Source organism: Lepeophtheirus salmonis, chromosome 7 (genome assembly GCF_016086655.4).
Source record: "Lepeophtheirus salmonis chromosome 7, UVic_Lsal_1.4, whole genome shotgun sequence".
Classification (NCBI taxonomy): Eukaryota; Metazoa; Arthropoda; class Copepoda; order Siphonostomatoida; family Caligidae; genus Lepeophtheirus; species Lepeophtheirus salmonis.
The window spans coordinates 31,995,105-32,014,462 of record NC_052137.2 but is presented as its reverse complement, the minus strand read 5'-3'; the positions used below and the strand labels follow the sequence as shown (position 1 = coordinate 32,014,462).

The 19,358-nt window shown below is 31.4% G+C and overlaps 1 protein-coding gene across 1 annotated transcript; it reads right to left on the bottom strand.

Annotated features, from left to right (window-relative positions):
* Positions 1-527: 527 nt before the first annotated feature.
* Positions 528-1,773, bottom strand: LOC121121970 (cuticle protein 6). Its single transcript, XM_040716972.2, has 2 exons — positions 1,625-1,773; positions 528-1,091 (listed from the first exon to the last, which is right to left on the bottom strand). The coding sequence occupies exons 1-2, from the start codon at positions 1,643-1,645 to the stop codon at positions 573-575; spliced, it is 540 nt and encodes a 179-aa protein (XP_040572906.1). The 5' UTR covers positions 1,646-1,773; the 3' UTR covers positions 528-572.
* Positions 1,774-19,358: the final 17,585 nt, after the last annotated feature.

Sequence of the window (19,358 nt, the reverse complement as noted above, 5' to 3'; positions counted from 1 at the left end):
AATACTTTAAAAGAGCCTTGCAACTGAGGAGATGTGGGTTCTTCATTGCTGGTGTCTAAAGTGGCCTCTCCATCCTCTCCTCTGGGTCCAGTTTGGTCCTTTTTGGACAGAACCTTTCTTCCTCTCCAACGTTTTGGACTTACTGACGGGGTAGACGGTGGTACTGGAGACCCCCAACTACTTGGACTACGCAAATTGAAATTATCACGTTCATGTGTCACTTTCTGGAATTTTACGTAGACTAGGCGTAGGCTTACGCTTGTTTTGTTTTGTAACTAATTGGGTATGTTCTAATATATACAAATATCAAGTAATTTCCATTACTCAATCTTCCTTAATTATTCAAGTTTTCAGATTTCAATGGACCACCCGGTATAAGGTATAATTATAATAAACAATTTGTCCTGATACTGTGTGTATGTTGCTCTTGATGAAGTTGTATGATTTGCTTACATATACTCTAATTAAAAATCTATCTAAAAGACTTCAGGATTTAATTGACTATTAAATAAACTTGCAAAATATAATTCTTGTTTTTTCCCAAATATATTTATTTACATTTTTTTATATTTTCAGTACAAATACAGTCCTCTTTGTTTGAGTGCATCAAAATGAAGAGCCTTGGCTGCAGCAACCTCGGGAGTATCCTCAGGCAAGTTGTTTGTGGATGTAATTCTAAATCCTCCATCATCAGCTACATATGAGACATGACGATTAATCCCAGTGGCATCAACGTAGCTATAGCTTCCAACAACATTTCCATATTCATCACGAGATTCCTCAAGAGCCGAGTTTTCATTAGAATATCCGAAATTGGCATTTCCAAATTCATCTTGTGAATGAAACTGAGTGGCTACAACATATTGCGATGCAGGGGCATTTGAAACTACTGCGTGAGCAACAGGTTCATGGATGGGAGCTTGTTCTGGAATAGGAGCATAGACGGGTTGAGGATTTTGTTCAGGAATATATCTTGGCGGTGTAATGTAGGGTCTTTCTTGGTTGTAATATGAATCGTAGTTGGTGTCATAGTAGAAGGGATCAGAAAGTGCTGTTGAGAGAGCGAAGCTATAGAGCAAGCCGAACAAAACCTTGAATAAGAAAAAACGATCAATACCATTAAATTTGTCTTTGATTATATTTTATTCCTCTAATCAAATAGTTTAATCAAAACTTTAAAATTGCCTTTGAATTGTGTGATATGTGATAAGTGAACATATAAACAATCTTGAACTAAAATCAACATTGTTTTTTCTATGTATATATATATTTGTACTTAATATTTCATAGACATATATGAGTCAATTATAGGCTCTGCAGTCAAATTTGTGGGATGTATTCAGATTTATAATTTTGTCTATACCCTTAAAACGTATATTTGATTCAAAAGTCTTAAATTGATCAATATATAGCCCTTTCAATTTCTAAGTTTTTTATTTAGACCATTACTTTTGTGAACTTTAAATGCAATTTACCACTCTTCAAAAGCGTCTATAAGATTAATTGCTTAATAGAAATTAACAATGATTCGTATATGAGTACAAATGTAATCCTTAGCTTGCTTGTATGTAGACGAGCCTTATATATATATATGATAGAATACTCAAACAAACATAAACATTACCAAAACGTTATTTTTCGCCATTTTTTCGTCTATCCAATCGATCCTTGGCAACACTTATCCTCTTCCTTTCAGGAACGTTCTTGAACTAACACTAAATTCAAACATGCATTGAATAAAAGTATTTATTTACTCTGTTTTCATAGCAATTATTTGTGTAGTATGCTGTATTTTCATGCTTAGAATACAGATCTGCCTATTCCGAACGAAAAAAAGGTTAAAGGAGGGGTGAAGCTGAGAGGATAGGGGTCGTACCAAAAAAGCATGGGAGACATGAGGAGTGGCATTCCCGCAAAATATAGAAAACATACACGAATCCACGTTCATAAATCCCTGCGTTTCCATTCGACCTTGATCCTTTTATTGTTGATGATGATATAAGAATATAAAGATCTATATCCATTTTTTTTAAAATATATAATTAATATGTTAGCTATTTTTATATATATAAATCTTGAGAGTTCCTTTTGTCTGACTACTCTTTTTATCAACATTTCAAAGGAATATAGCTACATTATATATGAGTTCTCTCAACATAAAAGCAAGACAGAATGATTTTTCTTAGAATTAAGCATGGATTACATATGAATTCTTTGATGAATTATCGTCAACTTCCATCAACAAATTATCTTGATTAACCTTTTTGCTGTGCTTCAAATTTGACTTAATGTAGCCAAAATTAATGATCACGTTCGAATATTGATAAATAGAAGGATTTTGTTTGAGAGGGATCATATCATAGAAAATATTAGTTTCAATTTTTCAAACAATAGTTATAGTTCAATGATAGCTTAATTTTCCCTACCAATTTGAATACAAAGCCTATAAATGTAAATAAAATATTTGGTTGTATGTATGCAGGGATAGTCCACAAAAATCTATCAATATCCTTATCCAGTGCTGGTTGCCCAAAAACTTGCTCGGGAACATAACCCACAAGACGTCACTAAACATAGCACTACAAAATTAGAATAAAATATCACAGGATGAATTTGGTAGGGAATATATTTTCTTGGAATGAAATAAAAAAGGAATGAAAAAACAAAAATGAATTTATTGGCAAAATAATAAGTGGTCATGCAATACGCCCCATTATCAAATTCTAATTATCGACCCACTCTTCTAACGTACATACACACCCAATGTTTAAAAAAGAGTAAAGAAAAGCTAAAAGTAAAATAAATAAGATGCAAAAAAGGTCAGAGTTGGAATCTTCCCCTACCAATAACTAGTGGTTAGTAAAAATAAAAAACAGAGGTGGGCCTCCTTTGTATATCTACTGAGCTCCAAAAATACAATTGCATACATTTTAGAATTGAACAATACGACACTTTTGACATGATAAGTGCATCAACCTTCATAATAATTAGTTAAAAAAAAAAATACAATTCATCGTAAACAAATCACAGAATCTATTGTTCTTGTGGTAGAAGATGTGTACTTTTAGAAACAAGCATTGATTGGATATATGTTTCATCATTTTAAGGATTCGTCTATTTATAAAGAATATGTTTGTATGATAGTCATCAAATCAAACGTAAATTAGTATTTTGTCACTTGTATCAATGGCAATAATTACTTCACAATTAATTTGTTTTATGTGACTTCTTCAAATCAGAGAAGATACACCAAACCTAATATAGACTCCTGATTATCTCAAAAATCCTTGCTATGTTTTATTATTCTTATAAATGCGATAATTTTCAAAATTTTGTTGTGTGTAACTCAAAAGAAAAGTATATCTTGACAACTTTTACAGACAAGATAGCACATGACTTGAAAAGTCCTGGGCTTCACTCATAGATGAGACTATTTTTCCCCACTTCGTCTCATTTTCAGTTAGAAACAACCTCCAAAAGACAGCGGCCAAAATTACATATCAATCTGTTCTTTAGCTGGCGAGTTATTGTGCTGAGTGTTTCGCAAATTTTGTTATTTCAAAAACAATGGATCAAAAACAATGTTGTGGTAAAATTTGAAAATACTTCTTGATGGGGAAAAATACCATTCAAGCTAAGCCATGGCTTGAGAAGTTTTATGGGTATTCTGCTCCATCAGAAAGAACAATGAAACGTCTGTTTACTGACTTCAAATACGTTTGTATAGACACCAATGATGGAGATCCCAGTTTGGGTCCAAATGAGGTTGTAACAACAGAAAACGTCGAAAAATCTTCAAAATCGTTTAAATTATCGGAAATTGAAGTTGCATGTCTTAGCTGACATCGTAAAGATATCAAAAGAACGTATTTTATTTATACTGCACGCGTATTTATCCATGAGAAAGCTCTGTTCCAAGTGGGTGCCGTATTTGGTCAGAGTTGACCATAAAATAAATACGTGCTGATGATTCTGAGCAATGTTTGGCCATGTTAAATATAACAATTTGGAATTTTGTGGTCGGTATGTGACAATAGATAATTCATGGATCCATCACTTTGCTCTGGAATCAGAACCATAATTATCTGGTGAACCTTGTCCAAAGTAACCAAAAGAACAACAATCGCTGGAAAGGTTATGTCCTTGGTATTTTAGGATTTGGGACAATTATCATAAACTACCACGATTAGGAAAATACCATCAACAGTGAATAAAATAAGGTTTTAATATAGTTTTGGAAGGGCAAAATCACGGGGTAATATCCCCATGTGAAGAAAATGGAAGTGTTGTTTCACAAGGCCACAAGGGCAAAAACTTTATGCATGGAAACTTACACCTTATTCTCCCAGTGACAACTGGCTGTTCGCAAACCTAAAAAAAGCGTGTCGGTAAGAAATTTTGCTTGCAATAAAGAGTTTATCAGTGAAACTGAAGACTATTTTGAGGCAAAAGATAAAGCGTTTAATAAAAGTCGGATTAAAATGTTAGAGGGGTTATGGAATGATTATGTTGCTCTCTGTGGATATTATAATGCTGAGTAAAGCCACTTTTGAACGAGAAAAAAACCCCTTTGTTTTTTTGTTAACCCTCAGATTTCATGTCAGTGCTGCTTGCAGTTAATCTTACAAAACAATCTGACAGCTAAGCTGATCTCCTTCCAAGCATTCTTCGTATTCTCAAAGTGGCCACGTTATTTTTGGTTTATTTTATTTTTACATACCACAGGACTTATATTATGCATGAGTGCTAATATGTTTGATCTTTCAAATGAGGGAAAATTAGTTAATAATAACACTAAAATCTTTAGTGATGAAACTTTGGTGTTTTTTTTAAGTTGACGGTATTTTTGGAATTGGTAATCTAAAGTATAATTTATACTTTCATCAGATGTTGTCATTATGGTTTAAATCCTAAGTAGTGAACCTCATCTTGTACAATATTCAATTATATTCAAAACCTGAACATTCGACTGTTTTTTTAAAGATGGAGAGTAACCTGAAAGCTTCGTTGAGGAGTTTTGATTTTAAGTCCTAATTAGACTCAGAGTAGAATTGAGGATCGATTGACTTTGCTGTATTTTTTGCCGATTCATTTTTTATTTAATTTTCCCCCTTCTTCCTTGAGACAGCGGATTGTAGTTGATTAAATGAACCGTCATCACAGCTAAGCTACACTCTTCGAAAATATTGTCATAATTACCATGTACATGTTTTTGTTTTTATTTTTTAACAAACAATATATACAGACGATCCCTATCACTAAATATCCTGAAAGTTACCTGCATGTACTTTGTTTTTATTCAAAAAGTTCTTTATTTATTCACACATGCACACACACACACTAAATAAAATAAAGACATTTGTATAATGAATGAAATAAAATTTGTGATTAGGGTATAATATAAATACACATTATAATTTTAAATTAATTTTCTCTTTAGATCTCTAAAATCGTACAGATATAACAATTATAAAAAACAGCTTAGCAGAAATCAGAAAACATAGTATTTAACATATGCAATTATAAGACTTTCATTAAAAGACATCATAATAAGATAAAATAAAATAAAAAATTCAACATTTGTCCGCCTGGGATGTTCTTACAGTGTCTGTTGTATCTTTGAATGTTGGTTTTTAAAGTCCTTTCATATCTTAATGAAGAAGATGGGTAATGTGTTGTTACTTCCGAACTGTGATTACAGGAAGTACCATGCAGCTTGGGAATCTTCAAAGAAAAAGCTGCATATTTTGCAGCAGCATAAATTAAAATAACCAAAGATCCATTTCATCAACCAATTCATCCTCTGTAATACGTTGAGCTATAACAGCTTCACAGTATCGAAAAGTAGCTCTGAACCCTTTTTCTTTTTCCGAAGGACGCGACTGGTGAGTAGGAATACCAAACAGAAAAGGAGACTTTGCAAAATTTGGTTCACTATATCTTATATAGCTATGGTTCTGGAATCTAAAATCACCAACTACAGTCAAAAAAGGCGTGTGTAACATTATAAAATATTCGACCGAATTTGATAATGCTAGCAGATATCTGAAACTAGGATGTAAATTTTTACCCATCATTAATACCCCTCGAAGAGCCCATAGTTATTTTATCCCACAAACGAGGAAGGTCCAAAGCTTTACTATATCTCCTGGAGGTTTGTTTCACATACAATGATTCAGTAGTTCTAACGTCAAAATTTAAACACCAAGGCACAATAGGAGAGTATCTATGCAGGGGAAGAGACATCTTCCAGTTTTGGATACAGGTTACTGCTAAAATTATGAAGAAATAGAAAGTTATCCCGAAGAGCAATACTTTCCAACTCTACTCTATCACCCAAATTCTTAAAAAAGGTTTTTTTGTTAGAGTATTGACAAATAATGTCAACTGTAATATTAGAGTCAAATGAACGTGTTTTATATACTATTCTATGAGCAGCTGCCCATTACCTAAAGAAATTTATAATTACATCATTTAATAGATCTGAATCGAAAATAAAAATTTATACTGTGGAGGCCCAAACATATACTTTTCCTTCATTCTAAATGTAAAAATCTGGATTTAAATTTTCTTCCTCTTAATTGTTTGCGAAGCCTCTTTAGAGCATTAATGTAGCAATGATCAAAAATCAGCTTTAACCATGTTTCCGCTTTCCTTCACTCTTTTTGAGCTATAATTAATTCAGTATTGTACAAATGTATTCTTTTACACAAGTTGTAGGAGCTACAACTTGTGTAAAAGAATACTGGGCACCACTTTTGAGACTGGGAATTCAACTTTTGCCAATTGGAGAGGGAAAGGGCCAATGCTCTCTCACTCAATTCCCAATATTTTTACTTGGTTTGAAGCTTTGCATCCACCAACTTTATCAAAAGGTAAAGAATTTGTCAAAAAAGGAGAAAAGTTTGCAATTCTTTTTGACATTTGTCTACCATAATTCTCTTCTACCAATAGAGTAACATTATCCATTTATACCAATTAAGTGTTTTTTTTTTTGCCTTTAATATATTCCGAAGCCTCCATACTTTCGTTTTAAGTAATAATTTAGACATTCCAGGGCATTAACAAAAACTAAAGATGAGACCAGACATCCTTGTATGCAGCTTTTCTTTAGTACTATTTTTTTTTTTAAATCAGCTTGATTCTTTTTGCCAGCACTCCCACTAAAATTTTAAAAGATTAATTAAGAATCGTTAAAATTCTCCATTGACTAATTTTAGTTCCGTCTCCCTTTTTTGGAATGAGAGATATGCTAGTCCTAGTCAGTCTAGCAGGAAGTCTACTTTACTTTTACACTTGAGTACCAAAACTAAATAGATACAGAAAAATATCATCACCACATAAAGTAAAGATTTTTCCCCTTATACTATCTGCACCAGTTGCTTTGTTATATTTATAATATCTCCTCATGTATTCAGAAATGTTATTAATGAAAGAACAGTAAAATTCCCCTCTTTTTTGGATCTTAGGAAACCACTTCCAGGGCAACCAACTATTTTCTGGTAATGATTATTAAATAATTTGAGAATAACCTTTGACTCAGAGACTATACTATTCTCAGTAACAATTTTATTAATTCTTTTGTCGGAGAGACCTAGATGAAAGAGGCTGAAATCTTTTGTCATAGTTATTTCTAGTATCTATTTTCTTCAGTATTTCCTCTTTGGCGATTTCTAAAATACCAAACACGTTTAAACTGTCAGCCACAAAGGTTCGAATAAATAATAAACCATTATTCATTATCAGTGGACCTTTTAGAAGAAGTTCCTGATTTGCTTCTTGTAGACATAATATAGTCACCTATTTGACAGGTTTTTTATTTTGTGGGGGATGTGTTAACTCCTCAGCCACATCTTTGACCCTACGAGAAAGCAAATTTTCAGTTTCAGTATTAGTAAGTTGGATATCTTTTTCGCCATTTGTGAAATGGAACATACAGATGTATCATTTTCCTTTTGTAGCATTTTTTTCCTTGTCTTTATTTGACACATTTGCTGAATACTCTTTGCCTTTATTAGACACATCTCATTTTCATTAAATCAATCTGTAACCTGAGAACTTATACCGGTAGTTGCATAAATACGCGGACTATTTGTGGCAAATAATTAAATGTGTAATAAAATTCGTATGATGTATTTTTTTGAGAATAATATAATAGAAAATTTATTCTGGTATAAAATTTAATATAATTACTGAATATAACCACCATTAGCTGCTATGACACCCTCCAAGCGCCCGCTGAAGACCTTGCACAAATTGATGATGTATTGGTCTTCCATGGCTGCCCATTGATCATTGACACTGGCCTTCAATGTGTCCAAATTCGAGTGGCGGGTAGCAAAGGCCTTCTTCTCAATTTGCCACCACACACTGTAGTCAAGGGGATTCAAATCAGGTGATTGAGGTAGCCAAATGTTTGTGTTCCAAAATGGCATGTTGGCAGCGAGTCAATCCTGAGTCATTCCAGAGGTATGGGTAGGTCTTTCAGATCTTTTCCCTCTTTGTCAAGCTTCTGGGCCTTGAACACAGTAGTCCTGGATAGTCCAGTGTCCTTGATTATCTCCTTGACAGACCTACCGGCGCGGAGGAGAGTGGCAACTATATGGCGCTTGGCCTCGGTATTCATCGTAAACGACTTTGTTCGATGCGAGTAAGAAAAACAAAAACAAAGCTAAAAGATTTACCGAGTTACTTGTGCTAGAATTTTTTATTTACGGTCACGGAGCCTCGAGATATAAGCGTTTAAAAATTAGTCTGCGTATTTGTGCAACTACCAGTACTTTGCCTGTCTGCTTCTTGCTCTACTGCATTTTTCTCAATCATTTACTTCACAGTTGTTGCTAGTATGAATTAATGAAGGAGTAAGGTTATCATTTTCCATCGTCTGTAAGTCATATTGCCACTTAACAAACACATTGATACATTCTCTCTCAAAATGGCCTAATTAGATATCAAAGTGATGTTAATTATAAAATTCCTATTACTTATTCCCTAAAGTCTTCCATCCTGCAAACAACACTCTTTCGCAGGTACAGCTACTTCTCCAAACTTCTTGAGTGTGTCTCCAATGTGGTGAGTGTACAAATAAGCTCTTTTCAGTAATGATAAAATTTCCATCCTTGTCTCTTCATTGGGCCGTTAGGCCTTCTACACTTCTTTTTAATACATTTTAACCCTAAAATGTCCACACACCAAAAAAAAAAATCTTTTTTTTAACAGACCCCACAGGTTGTTTTATAGGTCTCTACCAAATAGTTCAGATGAAGATTCATGATAAAAGTGCATTTTAAAGAACGTTTATGACTTTTTTATAAATTGAACTAAAAGAGAGTATATTCTTACGCATATATCGAAGATATGAATAATCAAAATATGATGTACCAAACAGTCAAGTAAGGTGTTAAAGGCTTAAGTTTTCTTCAGCTCTTCTTATAATAAAATCATCTTTTACATGTGCCAATACCGCTCCAATATTGATAGCATCTTTTATCAATGATCATATTCTTATATCATGGACAAATCCCAATTCTTTGCATATTTTTTTTCTCAAGCTTTAGGATTTCAAATATAGTGTTTTCAACATTCTTATCAGTATACCTATTTGGAAATTGTTCATCTTCTAAAGATTGGAGATCTATAATAAGCCAATTTCTATTAGCTCTCGCATCCAAGTTCTTTTTCAATGCTTGTAAATAATTCGAGTTAGACGTTGTATTTCCATTAGAAGAAACGCCTTCTTAAAAAGGCAAATATCGGAATATTCTTACCAAGAATCACCAAACCTCCAAGTAGGGATATCAATCATTGGGATAGCCCACCCTATGGTGGCCTTTCAAAGATGCAAAAGTGCAAAAACCAACAAGTTCAACAATAGAGACACACTATAGGATGAGGACTTAAAAATTAGTATCCACTTTGAAGGCCTCTAGCTTCAGTTCTAAAAGTCTAAGAATTTTTAAAGACCCAATTCGAAAGATCTATCAAAAAGCTACATTTTGATGGGTGTTTTACTTTTGTGCAATCAAACAATTCCGAACAACAAGAAAACGTCAGAAGGTATGCCATCTTCTCTGCACACAAGTCTATTCTGAACAGGATAAGTGATGGTTGGGTGGGGGTAGGGGGGTTAAGAGCTTAGGTCGAGGGAACCTTTGGAACCAAACATTCAACTCAGGTCATGGTCCTAGGCGTCATAGCGTCCGGCAGAATCAAGATGCCTCCCTACTTCTTCGAGGCCAACGAGAAAGTAAACACCGACGTCTACTACAAAGTACTCAGGTACCATGCACTTCCAAGGTTAAAGCGGACATTCCCAAGGGGAAAATATGTGTTTACCCAAGACAGAGCCCTGGTACATACATGCAAGAAGTTGCAGTGTTTCTACAGGGAGAACAAGGCTGCCTTCTGTCCTACAGACTTTTGGCTTCGTCTACACCCACTATGATCCCTCTGCCCTTTAATGTTTGGACATCATCAAGAGCATTCTTTTTGTTCATGTATTGAAGCTGCATTCTGAATAGAGGGGGACATAGTGAATAAAAGTCTAGAAAATTTTTGAATCACCAACTTGTAGTTCAAAAGTTTTCCATAAAAATGGCACAAAATAAAAATATGCAGTAATAAAAACGGCTTTTAAAGTTTTCTAAAAGAGTCCTCATCCTGTATAGTAACACGGGGTCTCACACCGATTCTTATGCTATTAATAAAATAATTTAAAATCATAAACAAACTCGTGTTCTCTCAACATAAATTTTTTCTCTTTTTTTCAAAATCTTTGCCTACGAGGATTTCGAGTATTTTCACATAATACTAATCTGGTATATTTAAAGAGAGATAGATAATATAGATGTTTATTTCCCAAAGTAGAATAGTTTACTTTATTTCAATTATGTATGTACTAATGTTTTAGCTCTAAAAGCCTAGTCATTTTATTAATATTTTCAATGTTTTTCTTTGATAAAAGGAAAAACATTAATATATTTTGTTATGTTCTGAAAAAATATACTAATTCAATATTATGTTGAACAATAAAAAGTTTTTACTAAGTCACAACATGAAATAACATGGCAAGCAACTGTCAAACTACTCGTTAGATGATATTCATTTAATCTATCATTTATTTTTAATGCATTAGAAAGCTACAGTTTAATTTCATTATTCATCTAACTTTATGTAATGCATTCAGGAGGTGTTTTATAATTTTTTAATATCAGATAAACCATTTTTTAAATCAACGTAGAACGTTGGTAATGATATGTATCAAATACCATTTGATAATTTTTCATTTATATATATTTATCTTTAAGTAAAAAATTTGATTTGGATCTTTCTTTTTAATTAAATTAACTTTTTTTATATTTTTGACTTGATACAGAAAATCCCTATTGTACAAAAAGTAAAGTTAAAAACTTCAAACGGAACAAACATAAGGAGATTTAAAACTTGTCGAAGGCAAGCAAGCCTACTTTTTACAACATTAAGAAGGACGGTATTGTCATCAGGACAAGCAATGCAATTTTTTTAGTATACAAATATTGTTGAGTAAGATCGTGCAGCCGCACACAAAATAAAAGTATTCCAGTCCTTGTTGGAGACAAACAATCCAGTCTGGCCGAAAAATATCATCACTATACTTGCCGGATGCCAATTTTCCTTCTGTCTGCTTATCTAGTCCAGGCCATTTCGGACAATATCAACAAAACTTGAAGCGCTGAAGTCTTCCTTTTATGTGCATGGGAACTCCATGAGTACCAATTACATTATTACCATTTTCCAGAGCGTGCAGGAGTGTATCAAGGCTATTATGAAAGTCGATGGAGCATTGAAGGCTAGAAATGACAGTACATATACCAACACTTGTACAGAGTTTAGTTATGTAGCTCCTCTAGTTTTCAAAATGAAACTTGTTAAAATTCTAGATTCCAAATCTCTCATTTTCAATTACATACCCGTCATGTTAAATTAAGGAGATATCCCTGTTCTCCTTATAAATCTCAAAAATAGACTTCTCCAAAAAAACTGGATATTTCATGAAAACCAAAAGAAAAGAAAAAAAAAATCCCTCAGACATTCAGGTCAAGTTATAAAACAGGATATGCCCGGGAAAATGGGAACGTTTGGTAACCCAACATATATGAGAAAAAGCTTAGATAAAGGGTTTGTGGAGCCTGAACATAAGTAAATCCCTTAAACCAAAATTAGATTAAGATCCACTTGTGTTTTAAGTGAGTATTTGTCAAGGGAATGAGCGTTTTATCGCGTTGCAATGAATACTGATAATATGAAAATTGTCAAAATAAATGAAATATTTCTATGATTGAAATATTTTACAATAAATAAATATTATAGTTTTTCTCACAAAATCCCATATTTTCAGATCTATCGATCATGTTACAAGTATCTTCCTTCGATTGCCTCGATCTTCTTCTAACTATACATTATGTCATGAAATTAGGCTTGAAATTGGGAAAAAATGATGATAGTGTTGACTATTTGCTAGTACTCCCCATTAAAACTGGGATCACTACAAAATGGAACAAAAAACCTACATCAGTTTAATAAACCCTACTTTAAATTTGTGGATTGTTTTAAGGGTAAAAAGTGACATTGGACGATAATCCTGAATTACTATAATTCTAGATATTTCCAAGGTTAATAGAAATACAAGGCTAGACCATCATGTAATCGGGCATGCTAGAATTTTCAATTTGAGGTATTGTATCGACTACTGGGCAAGACAAGCAGATTTTTACAAAACACACAACCACTTATGGTCTATGAAGCTGCATTCCTTTTTTGCGTGAATTCATTTGTATAAAATGAGTGCTCCCCTGTTCAATCTTTAAAAAGATCAAAAGTTATTATCACATATGTAAGTATGTCGTCTTATATTGTAGCGTATTTTAAAGCTTTACAACAAAGTCGCTAAACACACTTGTTAGCTTGAATAGATTTCTGGTCTTCGTAATACCTTTTTTTGACAAACAAGATGTTACTTTATTTTATATTACAGAGAACGTCAATTTATCAACTTTTTCTTCTCTACAGAGAATTTACATTTTACATTCCATTAAAGTGGTAAATTTACGCAGGTTTATGGAGTACTACATAACACTCCTAGCGATCAAAAAGGTGTTTTAAGAACACTACCTTCTACAAATATTGATCGTGTGGTCTTCGTTTAATTATTTGATTTATAGCTTGGGCGTGTATTCTTGTGCGGACCGAAAATCAAAAAGTTTAAAACAAAACAAAAATGGATAGTTTTATTTAAAATGTTTGTCATAACATTAAGCATACATGACACATTTTAGATGGGTGGGAAAACGCCTTTAGCTGCTGAACCGGGAATAAAGTATTTATGTCCTATATTATTTTAGAATACCTCATTTTTTAGCATACATTTCATAGTAATTCAAAAAATTCAAGTTAAATAGTGAATATATTATTTTATCATTTATAAGTATCTTACTTAAAAGAATTTCAAAGGTAAAAACACATGGTTCTCAAACTTTTATAATTGACTTTCCCTATTCAAAATATGTTTTCAGCCAAATATTCCCTAACCAGCGAAAACTTTTTTGTGTGGCATATTAATATATATATATTTGTACATCTCAAATACGTCCTGGAGATTCTCTACGTACTCTCATTCGATAATCACTTGACTTTAGAGAATTTAGAATGGTTTTGCATATTTTATAAGCCTAACAATAAAGGAAGACAAAAATAGTATAGTAGAAACAAGACAATTCTGACTTTAGTTTTTCATTCTTGATTATTTTAATGTTAGAGATATTTGATTTACAACTATTACTTACTTATATACCTAGGTTAAGACAAATACGTGTAAATATATATTTAAAGTGTCAGAAGAAAGTACAAAATAATGTATAAATGATAACTTAATAATTTTATATTATTTTAACTACATCGCATATTCAACAAATCCTTATTATAAACTTATAAAACCATCTTTTATCATTTGTTAGCAAGGGATTAAGATTTGAGTATTGCACGAGAAACATGCTCTTTCTTAACAAGATGATAAATTATATTGTCTGCCTTTGAACTTAATAAATCGAACTCTAATAGGCTATTGTTGTTCTGTACATTTGCAAAAAATTACGAATAATAATTTAACTTTGATTGAATCTCATGAAAATGACTGTCATCAGGGCTAGTTTTACATAAAGTGTGACCTAAAATAAAGATAAAATGCTGCTAAGTTCCAATATTTTACATAAAAGCAGAAGGTTTAGGGCAAGTACCCACTTAAAACCAGCACTGGCTGAAGTAATTGTGTTAAAAAAAACACTAAAATACTGCTCGTCAAAACAAATGTTATTTTATAAAAATCTACTGATGAAAATAATGATCAATAACCCATATAATTATGTCTTGATATAATAAAAGTCAGTATTTTATCAAAATTAAAACATAGGATATTTCAATCGAATGTTATTTTTCATACCTGAATTTGGCAACCTGTTTTTCAACACTTCGTATCAATTTTTTATCACTAGCCAATTATCAATTTCCAAAAAAAGTGGTCTTACCTCCTTAAAACGGCATGCTCTAGTGTATATGTTAATTTAACAACAAACAATTGATCCATAACAGGATATGTTACAACTATTCCCGGTCTCCTCTACATTACATAGTATTTTTTTGCTTACAACAAAAGTTTTTTTATATTGGATACATTCTTTGAGAGAAAATAACTTAACGTTAATAATTTAATTATATTGTTTTTTTGTCCTTATTTTTATATATTTTTTTTTTGCAATTAGTTGGTAATTGAAGTGAATGGATATTATTCAAAGGAAATTTTTTTTTTAATAAATTCATTTGGTATTTGCACATAAAGAAACATTGTTTGTGAGATTTAGTCAATTATCTTCTTTATTTACTCATCAAATCCGTTCCATAATGAGGTACCTGCCAAAAAAACAAAAAACAAACTACTCTTAATACGTCATTATTCAAATGTGGACTACCATGATAATTATTTTATATTTTGGGCTCTGTTATACATTGGGTAGGTGTATATTTAATATAAATATATCTGTTTATATAATTCATCATCATCGAACAACGTCAAGTACACATACCTATATAAATTTATTATTTCTCATTAAAGCCGCTTTTTATCTTTTAGCTTCCACACCTTCAGATTTCTTTCTTATTGCCATTACTCTTTGATTTATAATGGTATGAAGATGCTTCAATAACCAATAGTGTTGGGCTTTGATCTTAAAATTTAAGACCGGTCTGAGACTATTGTTATTTTGGTGGACCCAAGTAATTTGGCTCTTTAAAGAAGTTCAGCCTGGACAGGTTATATAGCTGAATTACACATGACGTCATAGCCAAAAAGTCAGCCGAAGACTAAATTCGCTCAACGGTTTGATAACGCAGTTTATGTAGACCGAAATATGAGTCAATATCATTCAAGAAACCAAACTACTTGATATAAAAGACAACAATTTAGCAACAAGTGGGTTTATCTAAAGCTCAGCGGGTCATATTCCATGTGTCTATCTTTTTATCCATTTATCCAAATGAAATAACTCTCAGTAGTGATTATCTATAGACTAACCCTTCCCGTTCCCAAGGGACAACTCCATTGACAAATAGATCAATTCCACTCCAGGCATATAGAAATGAAATGACAATTATTATTTAATTGAGTTATTAATCAAAGGATATTAAGCAATACGGGACACATATGAAAGACTAATCCAAAGATAAATCCTCTGTATCTGCAAAACCCAAAATATTATTTTCTCCAATCTCGTAGAAAACACTTTTGGCTATCATCAAAGATTATTAATAATTAGATCCCTCATTAAAAATGAAACAAACTTTTTGAATTTGATTCGAACTTGAACATTGTATATAATTACTAGAAACGTAGGATTAACACGCCTTTCCGGTCTACCAGCAAAAATACCTCTTTTAGTTTAATACAGTATCTTATTATACTACTTATTTACTTAGTTTATCGATTGAGCGATTTTGCCCATAAGGAAAAACTAGGACTAACATTTCGAAATATGTACAGAGTAGGTTTTATTCAGAGGCCGTAACCCATCAATAAATCGGCTTTCAGAGTCCATGTGTTATAATCAACTGAAAAAGAAATCATTTTTTTAATTTTTCATAATAGAAAAGACAACAAGCAAACTGGTAAGGAATGATGCTTTAATTTACATGACGTGTCAGAAAACATATGATTATAAATAATGTTCATGTTTGCTAAATAAAGTTGTACGTGTCCTTATTGTGGGACATAAAATCAATTCTATCCCACATCTATCCCAGTCATGTCTCTTACCGGTTATCCATATTTAAAATATCTACAAGGCATCACTTTTACTAATATTATTAGAAAATATCTCAGTTACCATTTGAATAAGTTTAGTAAAATTTTAAGTATCTTTTGATATTTATTTTTAATGTAAGACTATTTAATATATATATTAGGGTTAATGAAATGATAGAGTATTGTATTAGAAGGATATCACTGGTAGATTTGTAACTTATAAAAGATTATTCTATGAGACTGCTTTTTTGCATTTGATTCAGATTGGACCGGACGGAAAGTCTAATTTTACAACTGATCCATCTCTAGTACTAGTCAACATTTTTTATTTATTTGTGGGATGTAAAATATAAATTTACTAAAACATCAAATAATGATTGTTCCTGCAAGATTCTCAAAATTCAAGAATATCGTCGACTTTATTTCTAAATATATTTTATAAAGCAAGAAGAAAATAAAAAAAAAACGTTTAAAATCTTTGTGATCCTCGTTTGTTCTCATATATCAAAGACATATAAATAAATTATGCTCCAGTGATATTTGATTCCAAGAATGTTGAACTATATTTATTTTTGTCTTTGAATAGAAAGGAATATCATCGTAAAAATAGAGTTTGACATATTAGGGCTTGTATAGTACAAGATTGTACCGTGGTTTGGTTCAATTCGGTTCGTTTTTACCCTTGGCGCAGTACTCATATAAATAATCACATATTAAATATTTTGAATTTAAATAATTTTCATGATTTTTTTTATTATTCTTTATTTGATAATTATATAATAAATATGAGTCATTGGGTTGGTTATTATTTTTGACAAAATTAAATATTTATTTTGTGTCATAAATATCCATTGCCCTTAAATATTGATATGGTACTTACAAGTCTAATTGAAATGAAATAAAATATTACCTTTAATAGATAAAGAAATAATTACTTACAAAATTATAAATTGCATCTCAGTTGACGAATAACCAATGGTATGGTGGACGGAATATTTAGATAAATTTCTGAATGTTTCCAAGGAAGCTTCACGATACCTTGCAACTATAAATACGTATGTATCAAGCGATTTATTTTTGACAGCTGACAAAATTGTGACTGTTAATCGGTCTTGGTTATTTCCAGAAAATGTAGACAACCTCAACTTTTTGCAAAAAACGAACAAACACGTGTATATCTTATATCAACTTTTTGTTTAGAGAAGTTTAGTATATATAGGAATAAGTTATTTGTACACAAAATAAATTATTATGGAATAAAATATCGAAAAACTTGAAAAAATACTTTCATTCCCTAAAAGAAACAATTTCTACTTTACCGTACCGAACCAAGTACAGCTTGAAAACGATAGAAGACCAAATTCATAAATAATTGTTGTAATGTGTTAGCGGTTTCTGGGCCATACTACTTTTGAATTTGAATCGGTAAGTAATTATTATTTTCATTTTTATTTTTTTGGAACGAGCCTCAACTATTGTACATTTTACAATGTGATCAATAATATAATTATTGATCAAGAGTTCAAATGGTGATAATGTTTTATCTGTAATGATGATACGTTTGGAAAATGATGATGGACCTTGGACTTCCCTCAAAATATTTTCTTGTCTAAAGAGGGCTATACTCTTTCAACCTTCTATTCTTTTGTGTCAGATTGTATTATCCTTACCCACAAACAATGATTTTTCTAATAAGTGTTTTGATTTATGACGCATAGAAGGCAGAAATTGAGTAGTCACTTGATTGTATCCTAGTATTTTTTGAAATGTTATATATACTAATTTGTCGTACAAAATACAAGTAACGTCTGCAAAAACTAGTTTTTCAACTAGATTATATAAGGGGAGGCTTTTCAAAAACTTTAGAATACTCATCAGAATCAGATTTACTTGATTGAGCTGTACATACATTTTTTCATCTGCTTCCAATTTGAAATCATAACTTTCTGAACTGGAGTACGATGTGGACATAAGATATTGTCTCATTTCTTCAATGGATAATTTTTTCTTGGACAATAAAAGGAGGAATCATACTGGTTGAAAATATATGTTATATTTATGCAAGGAAGGTACAAGGTTCCTTTATAGAGTTGTTAATTAATGTTTAAACTTGTTTCAGCTTGTTTATACACAATTGTAGAACAAAAAGAATACTTAAAATGATTAGATATCACATTTAATATCTACATCCGTCAAGGCTGTGTTCACTAAACAACCAAACTATTAACAATATTTTTTATTTTTTTTCTGTGGTTAATATGAAATTTCAAGAATTTCTAAAAGAAATAAAATCAAGAAATTTCTCACAAAAAAGATACCCTCATCGTTCTAGTGTTACCTGTTTATCATGTAATTAAAACTGTTTAATGTTTGGGGTTATGTTTACCCAGTTCAATAACGGCAAAAAGTGAAATATTAGTTTTTTTTCCCATTAAACTTTTAGAGGCAAGATTGAAAGTCAAGATAAAGGAAATAAAAAAAGTTATTTTGTTTTAGAAACAGGAGTAAGAAAAAAGTAACTTATCAGTTTTGATACACCTTTATAGGAAGGTAATATATTTATAACAGTATGAGGTCATAAATTTTGAGTGATCAAAGTCACATAAATTTTGAGTGATCAAAGTCACATAAATGTTAAAAACGAAAAATTGACCATAACTTTGGAAGAAATAAAGATACATAGGTAAGCTAATTTAATTTTTGTGAGATCAAAAAACTCACAAAATGGTACACACACATGATCCAATATATTATTGGCACAAATTGAGAAAAATAACTAAAATGAATTTTAATTTTTAGAAGAAAATATTTGAAGCATAGGTTTTTCTGTACTGAGTACAAATTCTTGTTTTTATCGATATAAGCATAATAAAATCATTTATATCTTATTTTGAATGATTTGTTGTTTGTAATATCACAAACCTAAAAAGACAAGTAATTAGTTTAAACAAAAAATAACTCTATTTTGTAAGGAAATAAGTATATTGTAAATTACATCCTTTTCAGCAAAAATATAACTGAAGAGAAAGAA

Excerpts from the sequence above, each read along its gene's own strand:
- LOC121121970 (XM_040716972.2), bottom strand. The coding sequence starts at position 1,645 with ATGGCGAAAAATAACGTTTTG. Across the intron at positions 1,092-1,624 it reads TGGCGAAAAATAACGTTTTG|GTTTTGTTCGGCTTGCTCTA; the intron begins GTAATGTTTATG and ends TTCTTATTCAAG.